The sequence below is a fragment of the Ranitomeya variabilis genome, chromosome 6, assembly GCF_051348905.1.
Source record: "Ranitomeya variabilis isolate aRanVar5 chromosome 6, aRanVar5.hap1, whole genome shotgun sequence".
Classification (NCBI taxonomy): Eukaryota; Metazoa; Chordata; class Amphibia; order Anura; family Dendrobatidae; genus Ranitomeya; species Ranitomeya variabilis.
In genome coordinates, this window is record NC_135237.1 from 581,894,352 (window position 1) to 581,910,683 (window position 16,332).

At 48.8% G+C, this 16,332-nt stretch overlaps 1 protein-coding gene across 5 annotated transcripts in view; it reads right to left on the reverse strand.

The window, feature by feature from the left end:
* The window catches only part of FBXL6 (F-box and leucine rich repeat protein 6), a 140,642-nt gene that overhangs the window by 1,308 nt on the left and 123,002 nt on the right, over positions 1 to 16,332 (reverse strand). For 4 of the 5 annotated variants that reach the window (XM_077271585.1, XM_077271584.1, XM_077271583.1 and 1 more), the window contains 4 exons: positions 2,404 to 2,535; positions 1,512 to 1,619; positions 1,310 to 1,411; positions 549 to 774 (listed from right to left, as the gene is read on the reverse strand). In XM_077271585.1, the coding sequence (XP_077127700.1) occupies positions 549 to 774; positions 1,310 to 1,411; positions 1,512 to 1,619; positions 2,404 to 2,535 (568 nt within the window). The remainder of the gene's footprint in view (positions 1 to 548; positions 775 to 1,309; positions 1,412 to 1,511; positions 1,620 to 2,403; positions 2,536 to 16,332) is intronic. The other variant, XM_077271586.1, reaches the window with a different exon arrangement.

Sequence of the window (16,332 nt, forward strand, 5' to 3'; positions counted from 1 at the left end):
TGAGACTGCACACTGGTGTATGTGGAGATGTTATGGGGGGTGAGACTGCACACTGGTGTATGTGGGGATGTTATGGGGGGTGAGACTGCACACTGGTGTATGTGGAGATGTTATGGAGGTGAGACTGCACACTGGTGTATGTGGAGATGTTATGGGGGTGAGAATGCACACTGGTGTATGTGGGGAGGTTATGGAGGTGAGACTGCACACTGGTGTATGTGGAGATGTTATGGAGGTGAGACTGCACACTGGTGTATGTGGGGAGGTTATGGGGGGGTGAGACTGCACACTGGTGTATGTGGAGATGTTATGGGAGGTGAGACTGCACACTGGTGTATGTGGAGATGTTATGGGGGGTGAGACTGCACACTGGTGTATGTGGAGATGTTATGGGGGGTGAGACTGCACACTGGTGTATGTGGGAAGGTTATGGGGGGGGGGGTGAGACTGCACACTGGTGCATTAACCCCCTAATCACCAGCTGTTCTGTCGTTCCCAGTGCCATCTTACAATCTATAACCCCAGAAATGATGCCGAGGGGCCCTCACCCTTGCACGGCAGGTCAGCGATGCCCTCTGGGCTGACTCTGTTGCAGCCACGCAGGTCCAGCACCCTCACACTGGTGCAGTCTCTCAGGAGTCTCTTGACATCAGCGTCGGTAATGTTGGAGTAGGTGGAGGTGGCGAGACACAGCTCCTGGAGATGGCAGAACCCAGGACCCTCTTGAGATGAGCGGAAATTCAGATGAAAGGTGCAATTCAGCAGCCGCAGCACCTGAGGGTGGTACGGAGACGGCAGATATTCAGCGGGCACAGGGTCCTGTAGCGCAGCCGGACCCTCCGTACCGTGAGAGCAGTTGTATTTATCTATCCTGACTCTACTGAGGACATTCTACACATATTCTCTTCTGCTAGATGGCGTGTGACGGTGTGTGAGATAACAGAGGTCCCTCAGGAATGGCTTTGTCTAAGGGACTTTGAGAAAACATAGGAAAGTGGGAGAAAGGAAACTAAGAGGAAGCACGCCTAAACTATTCAGTTGGGTGCAGACAGAATCAGCTTTAGCCAATGAGACGTATGTATGCTAATGCCCACATATATTTAGAGATAAGATGGGCCAATTATATTGTTACATTACATGAATACTAATAAGCTATATAAGATGATGTTATGGGTAATAAAGCGAGATCTGCTTTGATGCTCAATGTATCAGCGTGTCTCTTCCGTGCACGTTTGTGAATTACTATTTAATTTGGAACTAACAGGCACAATGTCTCAGAAAGTCCCACATTATGGGGCGACGACAATACCTCCAGCTTCGGACATGAGCCTTGGAGACCTTCGGCCCAGACCTGCACCATCGTCACCCCCTGGTTTACTTCCAACACCCTAAGTTCAGGGCAGGAGCCACTCTGACAGGAGACACAAACGCCATTAGTAATACAGGGGTCGGGCGGTATACTCACTGGGAACAGGGAGGAGAATGGAAGTGATAGTCCGAAGAGGCCTCACCGTGAGCAGGCTCAGGATGTTATTAGTTTGGTAGCTGACGGACAAAAACAAGCAGCGGAGACTGGAGCCGCGCACCTCCAAAAAGCGAGACACAGCCTTACTGGCCACCTGCAGAGACAGTTACATGTCACTGAAAGTCCACTCACAGCACCCCACAACACAACACCTAGGGTGGAACGCCCGCAACCTACCACACCTGCATAACACAACACCTAGGGTGGAGCGCCAGCAACCTACCACACCTGCATCTCACAACACCTAGGGTGGAACGCCAGCAACCTACCACTCCTGCACCCCGCAACACAACACCTAGGGTGGAGCGGCAGCAACCTACCACACCTGCATAACACAACACCTAGGGTGGAGCGCCAGCAACCTACCACACCTGCATCCCACAACACAACACCTAGGGTGGAACACCCGCAACCTACCACTCCTGCACCCCGCAACACAACACCTAGGGTGGAGTGCCAGCAACCTACCACTCCTGCACCCCGCAACACAACACCTAGGGTGGAGTGCCAGCAACCTACCACGCCTGCAACCCGCAACACCACACCTAGGATGAAGCAACCGCAACCTACCACTCCTGAACCTTGCAACACCACACCTAGGGTGGAGCGCTCACAACCTACCACTCCTGCACCCCAAAAACACCACACCAACTAGGGTGGAGCGCTTGTAATCTACCACTCCTGCACCCCACAGCACAACAAATACCTACCACACCTGAACCCCACAATATCACACCTAGGGTGGAGTGCGCACAACATACCACACCTGCACCCCACAACACATCCCACAACACCACACGTGCACTCCACCCAGAGAGAAGCGCCTGCATCAAACCCCTGAAGGCCCTTACACGATGATTCACGTACTGTGCACTCACCTCAGAGTCCTGTAAATTGAGGGAGGTGAGATGAGGGCAACTTTCACCCACAGACACCAGAGCGTCCGCTGTCACCTTACTGCAGTGAGACAGTGTGAGAGCAGTAAGCAGCGGGCAGAATGAGACGAGACTCTGCAAAACAGAAGAGAGTGAGAGTTACAGAGAGGAGGTGAGACACTGAAAGTGGGAGACGAGACAGTGAGACGCTGAGGCGAGACACCGAGAGTGAGACGCGGGGTGGAGGCGAAAGACACCGAGAGTGACGGAGGTGAGAAAAACAGAGTGACAGACGCAGGGTGGAGGCGAGAGACACAGAGAGTGACAGACGCGAGATGGAGGCAAGAGACACCGAGAGTGACAGACGTGGGGTGGAGGCAAGAGACACTGAGAGTGACAGACGCGGGGCGGAGGCGAGAGACACCGAGAGTGACAGACGCGGGGCGGAGGCGAGAGTGACAGACACGGGGTGGAGGCGAGAGACACCGAGAGTGACGGAGGTGAGAGAAACAGAGTTACAGACGCAGGGTGGAGGCGAGAAACACCGAGAGTGACAGACGCGGGGTGGAGGCAAGAGACACCGAGAGTGACAGACGCGGGGTGGAGGCAAGAGACACCGAGAGTGACAGACGCGGGGCGGAGGCAAGAGACACCGAGAGTGACAGACGCGGGGTGGAGGCGAGAGGCACAGAGAGTGAGACAGGGGGCAGAATAGAGAGACACCCCGAGAGTGAGAGACGTGTGGTGGAGGTGAGAGACACAGAGTGAGAGACGCGGGCGGAGTTGAGAGAGGTGGGCAGAGACGAGAGAGAAAGCGAGAAAAAGGCAGGTATCAGAAACAGAAGTAGATTTATTCTAAAAGAGGAGGGGGCGGGATAAGAAGGCGTAGTGGAGGTGTGATGAGAAGGCACTGGGGAGTAGGCCGGTAGAGAAGGCGCGGTGGAGATGCGATGAGGAGGGGGTTGGATGAGAATACACAGGGGAGGTGTGATGAGGAGGGATAAGAAGGCAATGGGGAGCGGGCCAGATGAGAAGGCGCAGGGGAAATTAGATGAGAAGAGGAGGCAGGATGAGAAGGAGAAGGGGAGATGTGATGTGGAGGGGGTGGGAAGATGAGGGATAAGAAGGTGCGGTGGAGGTGCGATGAGAAGGCGTGGTGGAGGTGCGATGAGAAGGCGGTGGGGAGCGGACCAGATGAGAAGGCGCGGGGGAGAAGCGAAGCGGAGGGGGCAAGATGAGAAGGCGCGAGGGAGGTACAATGAGAGGGGGCGAGATAAGGCGGCACGGGAAAGGTACAATGAGAGGGGGCGAGATGAGAAGGCGCAGGGGAAGTACAATGAGAGGGGGCGAGATGAGAAGGCGCAAGGGAGGTGCAATGAGAGGGGGCGAGATAAGAAGGCATGGGGAAGGTATAATGTGAGAGGGTGAGATAAGAAGGCACGGGGAAGGTACAATGAGAGGGGGCAAGATGAGCAGGCACGTGGAAGGTACAATGAGAGGGGGCAAGATGAGAAGGCGCAGGGGAGGTACGAGAGGGGGCAAGATAAGATGCAAGGAATGTACGAGAGAGGGCGAGATAAGATGCAAGGAAGGTACTATGAGAGGGGGCAAGATAAGAAGGCACAGGGAAGGTACTATGAGAGGGGAGGGAGATGAGCAGGCGCGAGAGAGGTGCTATGAGGGGGCGAGATAAGAAGGCACGGGGAAGTGTTGTGAATTCCGTTCTCGAACTCCCTCCTGTGGTCATGAATGGTACTTCGGTGAGTTCTGTCCGTGGACTCCCTCTGGTGGCTGTGAGTGGAGCTGCTGGTTCTGAGATTCCTTCTCCAGCTGCCCTCGTTTGGGGCTAGGCTGATTCTCTATTTAACTCCACTCAGATCGTTACTCCATGCCAGCTGTCAATGTTCTAGTACTGGTTCAGATCTCTCCTGGATCTTTCTGAGGACCTGTCTACTCCAGCATAAGCTAAGTTCCTGCTTGTTCATTTGTTACATATGGTTTTTCTTGCTAAGTTCTAGTCCAGCTTGCTATCATGAAACTACCTGGCTAGCTGGAAGCTCTGGGGGTGCAGAGTGGCACCACCGCATCGTGAGTCGGTGCGGGGGTATTTTTTGCACACTCTGCGTGGTTTTTGTAGCTTTTTGTGTTCACCGCAAAGATCCCTTTTCTATCCTCAATCTGTTTAGTTAGACTGGCCTCTCTTTGCTAAAACCTATTTCATCCTGTGTTTGTGATTTCCTCTTATCTCACAGTCAATACTTGTGGGGGGGCTGCTTTTACCTTTGGGGAAATTTCTCTGAGGCAAGTAAGGCTTTGTTTCCTTTCTTTAGGGGTAGTTAGCTCTTAGGCTGTGAAGAGGCGTCTAGGCAGAGTCAGGCACGCTCCACGGCTGTTTCTAGTTGTGTTGATAGGAGTAGGGTTTGCGGTCAGCAGAGTTCCCATTTCCCCAGAGCTCGTCCTGATTCCGCGTTTAACTATCAGGTCATTCCTGGTGCACCTAACCACCAGGTCCATAACAGTACAGCTGGCCCACAAAGTGTTAATGCATCTCAATAGAGGGAAAAGAGAAGTTCTGAGACCATTTTTTTTTTTTCTCTGCAGTGTGTTTTGCCTTTCTTTTCCCCTTAAACTCTGGGTGGTTCAGAACTTAGGTGTGGATATGGACATTCAAGGTTTGTCCTCTAGTGTAGATCAACTCGCTGCAAGGGTACAAAACATTCAAGATTATGTAGTTCAGAATCCTATGTTGGAGCCTAGAATTCCAATTCCTGATTTGTTTTCTGGGGATAGATCTAAATTTCAGAATTTCAAAAACAATTGTAAACTGTTTCTTGCTCTGAAACCCCGCTCTTCTGGTGACCCTATTCAGCAAGTAAGAATCATTATTTCTTTGTTGCGTGGCGACCCTCAAGACTGGGCATTCGCCCTGGTGCCAGGAGATCCTGCATTGCGTAATGTAGATGCGTTTTTTCTGGCGCTGGGTTTGCTTTATGATGAACCGAATTCTGTGGATCAGGCAGAGAAAATTTTGCTGGCTTTGTGTCAGGGTCAGGATGAAGCGGAGGTATATTGCCAGAAGTTCAGAAAGTGGTCTGTGCTTACTCAGTGGAATGAGTGTGCCCTGGCAGCAATTTTCAGAAAGGGTCTTTCTGAAGCCCTTAAGGATGTTATGGTGGGGTTCCCCACGCCTGCTGGTCTGAATGAATCAATGTCCTTGGCCATACAGATCGATCGGCGCTTACGTGAGCGCAAAACTGTGCACCATTTGGCGGTATCCTCTGAGCAGAGGCCTGAGCCTATGCAATGTGATAGGACTTTGACCAGAGCTGAACGGCAAGAACATAGACGTCAGAAGGGGCTGTGTTTTTACTGTGGTGACTCCACTCATGCTATCTCTGATTGTCTTAAGCGCACTAAGGGGTTCGCTAGGTCCGTCACCATTGGTACTGTACAGCCTAAATTTCTTCTGTCCGTTACTCTGATTTGCTCTTTGTCATCCTATTCTGTTATGGCATTTGTGGATTCAGGCGCTGCCCTGAATTTGATGGACTTGGAGTTTGCCAGGCGCAGTGGTTTTTTCTTGGAGCCCTTGCAGCATCCCATTCCTTTGAGGGGAATTGATGCTATGCCTTTGGCCAAGAATAAGCCTCAGTACTGGACCCAGTTGACTATGTGCATGGCTCCTGCGCATCAGGAGGATATTCGCTTTTTGGTGTTGCATAATCTGCATGATGTGGTCGTGTTGGGTTTGCCATGGCTGCAGGTCCATAATACAGTATTGGATTGGAAATCAATGTCGGTGTCCAGTTGGGGGTGTCAAGGGGTACATGGGGATGTTTCATTATTGTCAATTTCTTCCTCCACTCCTTCTGAAGTCCCTGAGTTTTTGTCGGATTACCGGGATGTATTTGATGAGCCCAAGTCTAGTACCCTACCTCCTCATAGGGATTGTGATTGTGCTATTAATTTGATTCCTGGTAGCAAGTTCCCTAAGGGACGACTTTTCAATTTGTCTGTGCCAGAACACGCCGCTATGCGGAGTTATATAAAGGAGTCCTTGGAGAAAGGGCATATTCGCCCGTCGTCGTCACCATTGGGAGCAGGGTTCTTTTTTGTGGCCAAGAAGGATGGTTCTCTGAGACCTTGTATAGATTACCGCCTTCTTAATAAAATAACGGTCAAATTTCAGTACCCTTTGCCTCTACTGTCTGATTTATTTGCTCGGATTAAGGGGGCTAGTTGGTTCACCAAGATAGACCTTCGAGGGGCGTATAATCTCGTGCGTATTAAACAGGGCGATGAATGGAAAACAGCATTTAATACGCCCGAGGGCCATTTTGAGTACCTGGTGATGCCATTCGGCCTTTCTAATGCTCCCTCTGTGTTTCAGTCCTTTATGCATGACATCTTCCGAAAGTATCTGGATAGATTCATGATCGTATATTTGGATGATATTTTGGTCTTTTCGGATGATTGGGAGTCCCATGTGAAGCAGGTCAGAATGGTGTTCCAGGTCCTTCGTGCTAATTCCTTGTTTGTAAAGGGATCTAAGTGTCTCTTTGGAGTTCAGAAGGTTTCCTTTTTGGGCTTCATTTTTTCCCCTTCTACTATCGAGATGGATCCTGTTAAAGTCCAAGCTATTTATGATTGGACTTGGCCTACATCTGTGAAGAGCCTTCAGAAATTTCTGGGCTTTGCCAATTTTTACCGTCGCTTCATCGCTAATTTTTCTAGTGTTGTTAAACCATTGACTGATTTGACCAAGAAGGATGCTGATGTGGTGAATTGGTCCTCTGCAGCCGTTGAGGCTTTTCAGGAGTTGAAACGTCGTTTCTCTTCGGCTCCTGTGTTGTGTCAGCCAGATGTTTCGCTCCCTTTTCAGGTCGAGGTTGATGCTTCTGAAATTGGAGCAGGGGCTGTTTTGTCTCAGAGAAGTTCTGATTGCTCTGTAATGAAAAAAAGAAAGAAAACACCGAATAATATCCCTTACGGGGGTCATGAAGGATACCATATATAGAAACCAAGAAAAAAACCTTCACTAGAAGACCAAGAATGCTTATAAAATATAATAAAGTTTATTGAAGACAAACATACATAAATATAAAAACATGATAATGGCCACCAGTGCAGAAAAAGATGGTGGGACAACACGGGTCAGACTCAGTAATAGTTTATATAATATAATGTACATACTATTATTGCACAGCCCAGGGTGATATATTCATAATAAATAACCGTAAACAAAGTACATAATGAAAGGTAATAAAGTGCAGCCGTGCAATAGTGCAAGTGCAATGTTAAGCTTAATCTATACTAGTGCAATGTAATGCACAAATTATACTAGAAGGCACTACAACCTGGGCTGGAAGATCTAACACAGAAACAATTCAAAATATATACACTTTAAACATAAATAAATGAACGGTATATAGGTATAGTTACCACAAGAGTAGACCCGGGGACCCACCACACCCGACGCGCGTTTCGCATGGAAATGCTTCGTCCAGGGGTGGTTGGGTACTGGCCAGGGGGGATTTTTATATCGGTCATGACCAATGGCAAAAGAAAAACAATCAATAGTAAGAGCCGGCACCTGGGAGCGCGAAGGTACGCGTATATGAAGAGTGAAACCGGAAATAGCAGCGGGAAGAAGAAACCAGCGCGGGGAAGATGACGCAAGTGAATGTAGCAACGGTTGCTACAACAATAGACACCGCGTATCCAAAGGCAGACAGTATTGTACATCATATAGCCATAGTCAGAACCACAAAATAAAAAAGAAATAACTTTATTAAAAATCCCTGTGCCTGCGCCTTTTTTGTTAGTATGTTGTGTGCCGCTTATCTCTGCGCTTGCGTTCTTATGCGGTAGCACTTTGTCCATCGCTTTGTCCATCACTTGGCAGTCTTCTATACGCATGCGCCTTGTGCAGTTATCTAGGACGCCTCTTCTATTGTCGGCACTCAGCCATTTACGCGCATGCGCCCTGTATTGTATTTTCTGTACGCTCCTCTTGAGTGTTTTGCACCTTTGGTACTTCTGTTACGGACAGCTTGGGCTATATGATGTCTTCTATGCCTTAATGTTACAATACTGTCTGCCTTTGGATACGCGGTGTCTATTGTTGTAGCAACCGTTGCTACATTCACTTGCGTCATCTTCCCCGCGCTGGTTTCTTCTTCCGGCTGCTATTTCCGGTTTCACTCTTCATATACGCGTACCTTCGCGCTCCCAGGTGCCGGCTCTTACTATTGATTGTTTTTCTTTTGCCATTGGTCATGACCGATATAAAAATCCCCCCTGGCCAGTACCCAACCACCCCTGGACGAAGCATTTCCATGCGAAACGCGCGTCGGGTGTGGTGGGTCCCCGGGTCTACTCTTGTGGTAACTATACCTATATACCGTTCATTTATTTATGTTTAAAGTGTATATATTTTGAATTGTTTCTGTGTTAGATCTTCCAGCCCAGGTTGTAGTGCCTTCTAGTATAATTTGTGCATTACATTGCACTAGTATAGATTAAGCTTAACATTGCACTTGCACTATTGCACGGCTGCACTTTATTACCTTTCATTATGTACTTTGTTTACGGTTATTTATTATGAATATATCACCCTGGGCTGTGCAATAATAGTATGTACATTATATTATATAAACTATTACTGAGTCTGACCCGTGTTGTCCCACCATCTTTTTCTGCACTGGTGGCCATTATCATGTTTTTATATTTATGTATGTTTGTCTTCAATAAACTTTATTATATTTTATAAGCATTCTTGGTCTTCTAGTGAAGGTTTTTTTCTTGGTTTCTGCTCTGTAATGAAGCCATGCGCTTTCTTTTCGAGAAAGTTTTCGCCTGCTGAGCGTAATTATGATGTTGCCAATCGGGAGTTGTTGGCTATGAAGTGGGCATTCGAGGAGTGGCGACATTGGCTTGAAGGAGCCAAGCATCGCGTGGTGGTCTTGACAGATCACAAGAATCTGACTTATCTCGAGTCTGCCAAGCGGTTGAATCCTAGACAGGCTCGTTGGTCGCTGTTTTTCTCCCGTTTCAATTTTGTGGTTTCGTACCTTCCGGGTTCTAAGAATGTGAAGGCTGATGCCCTTTCAAGGAGTTTTGTGCCTGATTCTCCTGGGGTTCCTGAGCCGGCTGGTATTCTCAGAGAGGGGGTAGTTGTGTCTGCCATCTCCCCTGATTTGCGGCGGGTGCTGCAGGAGTTCCAGGCTGATAGACCTGACCGTTGTCCAGCGGAGAAACTGTTTGTCCCTGATAGATGGACTAATAGAGTTATCTCTGAGGTTCATTGTTCGGTGTTGGCTGGTCATCCTGGGATTTTTGGTACCAGAGATTTGGTGGCTAGGTCCTTTTGGTGGCCTTCCTTGTCGCGGGATGTGCGTTCTTTTGTGCAGACTTGTGGGACTTGTGCTCGGGCTAAGCCCTGCTGTTCTCGTGCCAGTGGGTTACTTTTGCCCTTGCCGGTCCCAAAAAGGCCTTGGACGCATGTTTCCATGGATTTTATTTCAGATCTTCCTGTTTCTCAAAGGATGTCAGTCATCTGGGTGGTTTGCGATCGCTTCTCTAAAATGGTCCATTTGGTACCCTTGCCTAAATTGCCTTCTTCCTCTGATTTGGTTCCATTATTTTTCCAACATGTGTTTCGTTTGCATGGCATTCCGGAGAACATCGTGTCTGACAGAGGTTCCCAGTTTGTTTCAAGGTTTTGTCGGTCCTTTTGTGCTAAGATGGGCATTGATTTGTCTTTTTCTTCGGCTTTCCATCCTCAGACAAATGGCCAAACCGAACGAACCAATCAGACTTTGGAAACTTATCTGAGATGCTTTGTTTCTGCGGATCAGGATGATTGGGTGACCTTCTTGCCATTAGCTGAGTTCGCCCTTAATAATCGGGCCAGTTCGGCTACTTTGGTTTCGCCTTTTTTTTGTAATTTTGGTTTTCATCCTCGTTTTTCTTCAGGGCAGGTTGAGCCTTCGGACTGTCCTGGTGTGGATTCTGTGGTGGACAAGTTGCATCAAATTTGGACTCATGTGGTGGACAATTTGACCTTGCCCCAAGAGAAGGCTCAACGTTTCGCTAACCGCCGTCGCCGTGTTGGTCCCCGACTTCGTGTTGGGGATTTGGTTTGGTTATCATCTCGTTATGTTCCTATGAAGGTTTCCTCTCCTAAGTTTAAGCCTCGTTTCATTGGTCCTTATAGGATTTCTGAAATTCTTAATCCTGCATCATTTCGTTTGGCCCTTCCTGCTTCTTTTGCCATCCATAATGTGTTCCATAGGTCGTTGCTGCAGAGATATGTGGCGCCTATGGTTCCCTCCATTGATCCTCCTGCTCCGGTGTTGGTCGAGGGGGAGTTGGAGTATGTGGTGAAGATTTTGGATTCTCGTATTTCGAGACGAAAACTTCAGTACTTGGTCAAATGGAAGGGCTATGGTCAGGAGGATAATTCCTGGGTTGTTGCCTCTGATGTCCATGCTGCCGATTTAGTTCGTGCCTTTCATTTGGCTCGTCCTGATCGGCCTGGGGGCTCTGGTGAGGGTTCGGTGACCCCTCCTCAAGGGGGGGGTACTATTGTGAATTCCGTTCTCGAACTCCCTCCTGTGGTCATGAATGGTACTTCGGTGAGTTCTGTCCGTGGACTCCCTCTGGTGGCTGTGAGTGGAGCTGCTGGTTCTGAGATTCCTTCTCCAGCTGCCCTCGTTTGGGGCTAGGCTGATTCTCTATTTAACTCCACTCAGATCGTTACTCCATGCCAGCTGTCAATGTTCTAGTACTGGTTCAGATCTCTCCTGGATCTTTCTGAGGACCTGTCTACTCCAGCACAAGCTAAGTTCCTGCTTGTTCATTTGTTACATATGGTTTTTCTTGCTAAGTTCTAGTCCAGCTTGCTATCATGAAACTACCTGGCTAGCTGGAAGCTCTGGGGGTGCAGAGTGGCACCATCGCATCGTGAGTCGGTGCGGGGGTATTTTTTGCACACTCTGCGTGGTTTTTGTAGCTTTTTGTGTTGACCGCAAAGATCCCTTTTCTATCCTCAATCTGTTTAGTTAGACTGGCCTCTCTTTGCTAAAACCTATTTCATCCTGTGTTTGTGATTTCCTCTTATCTCACAGTCAATACTTGTGGGGGGGCTGCTTTTACCTTTGGGGAAATTTCTCTGAGGCAAGTAAGGCTTTGTTTCCTTTCTTTAGGGGTAGTTAGCTCTTAGGCTGTGAAGAGGCGTCTAGGCAGAGTCAGGCACGCTCCACGGCTGTTTCTAGTTGTGTTGACAGGAGTAGGGTTTGCGGTCAGCAGGGTTCCCATTTCCCCAGAGCTCGTCCTGATTCCGTGTTTAACTATCAGGTCATTCCTGGTGCACCTAACCACCAGGTCCATAACAGGGAAGGTACAATGAGAGGGGGTGAGATAAGAAGGCACGGGGAAGGTACAATGAGAGGGGGCGAGATAAGAAGGTACAATGAGAGGGGGCGAGATAAGGCACGGGGAAGGTACAATGAGAGGGGGCGAGATGAGAAGGCACGGTGAAGGTAGAATGAGAGGGGGCAAGATGAGCAGGCACATGGAAGGCACAATGAGAGGGGGCGAGATAAGAAGGCGCAAGGAAAGTACAATGAGAGGGGGTGAGATGAGAAGGCACGGGGGAGGTACAATGATGGGGGCGAGGGAGGTGCTATGAGGGGGCGAGATGAGAAGGAGCGAGGGAGGTACAATGAGAGGGGGCGAGAGAAGGCGAGAGGGAGATGCTATGAGAGGGGGAGAGATAAGAAAGCACGGGGAAGGTACAATGAGAGGGGGCGAGATGAGAAGGCGCAGGGGAGGTACAATGAGAGGGGGCGAGATGAGAAGGCGAAATGGAGGTACAATGAGAGGGGGCAAGATGAGAAGGCACGGGGAAGGTACAATGAGAGGGGGCGAGATGAGAAGGCACAGGGAAGGTACAATGAGAGGGGGCGAGATAAGAAGGCACGGGGAAGGTACAATGAGAGAGGGCGAGATAAGAAGGCATGGAGAAGGTACAATGAGAGAGGGCGAGATAAGACACGGGGAAGGTACAATGAGAGGGGGCAAGATGAGCAGGCACGTGGAAGGTACAATGAGAGGTGGCAAGTTAAGAAGGCGCAGGGGAGGTACGAGAGGGGGGGCGAGATGAGAAGGCGCGAGGGAGATTGTTATGGACCTGGTGGTTAGGAGCACCCGGAATGACCTGATGAGTAAACTAGTAATCGGAACAAGCTCTGGGAAAGTGGGAACTCTGCTGACCGCAAACTCTACTCCTATCACACACACTAGAAATAGCCGTGGAGCGTACCTAACTCTCCCTAGACGCCTCTTCACAGCCTAAGAGCTAACTACCCTCAAAGATAGAAATAGAGCCTAACCTTGCCTCAGAGAAATTCCCCAAAGGTAAAGGCAGCCCCCCACATAAATTGACTGAGTTAAGAGGAAAGTCAAAAACACAGGAATGAAACAGGTTTTAGCAAAGGAGGCCAGACTTCACTAAACAGTCAGAGGATAGTAAAGGGAACTATGCGGTCAGCACAAAAGACTACAAAAAACCATGCAGAGTAAGCAAAATGACTCCCCACACCAACTCACGGTGTGGAGGTGCCACTCTGCACCCCAGAGCTTCCAGCTAGCAAGGGAATATCATGATAGCAAGCTGGACTAGAAATTAGCAGTACTAAGAAATATATTCAGGAAGCAGTAACAACAAATGAACTAGCAAAGACTTAGCTTCTGCTGGAGTAGACAGGTCCTCAGAGAAGTCCAAGAGAGATCTGAACCAATACTGATACATTGACAGCTGGCATGAAGTAACGATCTAAATAGAGTTAAATAGGGAAGCCAGCCTAACAGTAAACGAGGTCAGCTGAGAAAGCAAACCTCAGAGACCAGCAGTTCCGCTCAAAGCCACCAGAGGGTGTCCAAGAGCAGAACTAACCAAAGTACCATTCATGACCACAGGAGGGAGTCCGAGAACGAAATTCACAACAGTACCCCCCCCTTGAGGAGGGGTCACCGAACCCTCACCAGGGCCCCCAGGCCGATCAGGACGAGCCAAATGAAAAGCACGAACTAAATCGGCAGCGTGGACATCTGAGGCAACAACCCAGGAATTATCCTCTTGACCATAGCCCTTCCACTTAACCAGGTACTGAAGCTTCCGTCTCGAAATACGAGAATCCAAAATTTTTTCCACCACATACTCCAACTCCCCCTCAACCAACACCGGGGCAGGAGGATCAACGGAGGGAACCATAGGCGCCACGTACCTCCGCAACAACGACCTATGGAACACATTATGGATGGCAAAAGAAGCTGGAAGGACCAAACGAAATGAGACAGGGTTGAGAATTTCAGAAATCTTATAAGGACCAATGAAACGAGGCTTAAACTTAGGAGAAGAAACCTTCATAGGAACATAACGAGAAGACAACCAAACCAAATCCCCAACACGAAGTCGGGGACCAACACAACGACGGCGGTTAGCGAAACGTTGAGCCTTCTCCTGGGACGTCAGATTGTCCACTACGTGAGTCCAAATTTGCTGCAACCTGTCCACCACAGAATCCACACCAGGACAGTCAGAAGGCTCAATCTGCCCCGAAGAAAAACGAGGATAAAAACCAGAATTGCAAAAAAAAGGCGAAACCAAAGTAGCCGAACTAGCCCGATTATTAAGGGCGAACTCAGCCAATGGCAAGAAGGTCACCCAATCATCCTGATCAGCAGAAACAAAGCATCTCAGATAGGTTTCCAAAGTCTGGTTGGTTCGTTCGGTTTGGCCATTTGTTTGAGGATGGAAAGCCGAAGAAAAAGACAAATCAATGCCCATCTTAGCACAAAAGGACCGACAAAACCTAGAGACAAACTGGGAAACTCTGTCCGACACAATGTTCTCCGGAATGCCATGCAAACGAACCACATGTTGAAAAAATAATGGCACCAAATCAGAGGAGGAAGGTAATTTAGGCAAGGGTACCAAATGGACCATCTTAGAAAAGCGATCACAAACCACCCAGATGACAGACATCCTTTGAGAGACAGGAAGATCTGACATAAAATCCATGGAAACATGCGTCCAAGGCCTTTTCGGGACTGGCAAGGGCAAAAGCAACCCACTGGCACGAGCACAAGTCCCACAGGACTGCACAAAAGAACGCACATCCCGAGACAAGGAAGGCCACCAAAAGGACCTAGCCACCAAATCTCTGGTCCCAAAAATCCCAGGATGACCAGCCAACACTGAGCAATGAACCTCAGAAATAACTCTGCCAGTCCATCTATCAGGGACAAACCGTTTCTCCGCTGGACAACGGTCAGGTCTATCAGCCTGAAACTCCTGCAGCACTCGCCGCAAATCAGGGGAGATGGCAGACAGAATTACCCCCTCTTTGAGAATACCAGCCGGCTCAGGGACTCCCGGAGAATCAGGCACAAAACTCCTAGAAAGGGCATCCGCCTTCACATTCTTAGAACCTGGAAGGTATGAGACCACAAAATCGAAACAGGAGAAAAACAGCGACCATCGAGCCTGTCTAGGATTCAACCGCTTGGCAGACTTGAGATAAGTCAGATTTTTGTGATCCGTCAAGACCACCACGCGGTGCTTGGCTCCCTCAAGCCAATGTCGCCACTCCTCGAATGCCCACTTCATAGCTAGCAGCACCCGATTGCCAACATCATAATTACGCTCAGCAGGCGAAAACTTTCTAGAAAAGAAGGCACATGGCTTCATCACCGAGCCATCAGAACTTCTTTGAGACAAAAGAGCCCCTGCTCCAATCTCAGAAGCATCAACCTCGACCTGAAAAGGGAGCGAAACATCTGGCTGACGCAACACAGGGGCCGAAGAAAAACGACGTTTTAGCTCCTGAAAAGCCTCAACGGCCACAGAGGACCAATTCACCACATCAGCATCTTTCTTTGTCAAATCAGTCAAAGGTTTAACCACACTAGAAAAATTAGCGATGAAGCGACGGTAAAAATTAGCAAAGCCCAGGAATTTCTGGAGGCTCTTCACAGATGTAGGTTGAGTCCAATCATAAATGTGAATCTTTTTATACTGGATTAAAGTTGGTGGCCTTAAGCACGTGCGGGCTATGCACTGATATTAGAAGTGCGGTGATATAGGTTGATCCGGATTGTGCTGACACACACACTGGACAAGCGAGTATTAGTGTATCCTGTTTTTACACATTTGGTGTTCAGCATATGGATCTTTCTTTTGGCTTCCACTGATAGCCCCAGCTCTGAGTGTTAGGGGCATACCTGCCAAATAGCCACCAAAGAGAGGTACTTACATCTGCTCAGACTCTCCAATTTTATCACCGGTCTGGTCCTCATGTGTTCATATTGTTTTTAATATCTATGGGTGCTAGCGTTCCTTAGAAGAGTTGTTGTCTGTTTAGAATTAGTGGTCCTTTAGCCTACGGGTAGTGGGATTCACCAGAGGTTGTAGGGTCCATCAGGGCCACTAGGGTCAGTCATCGAGGAGCGGGGGCACCATTACGCTCCCCCCTAGGGTGCCAACCTCCGCCGGCAGGCAGCTATCATCTAGGAACCGGAGTAGGGACTGCTAGCTATACCCCATAGTTCTTAACTGGGTGGAACACGTTTTTGTTTTTGTTGTGGTTTGGTCACTTCTTGGTGGCATGGTTTGCCCTCCATTTTAATAATAAAGATTGTATGGGGTTTGGTACATGATTTTTTCCAATCATAAATGGCATGAACTTTAACAGGGTCCATCTCGATAGTAGAAGGGGAAAAAATGAAGCCCAAAAAGGAAACCTTCTGAACTCCGAAGAGACATTTAGACCCCTTCACAAACAAGGAATTAGCACGAAGGACCTGGAATACCATTCTGACCTGTTTCACATGAGACTCCCAATCATCTGAAAAGACCAAAATATC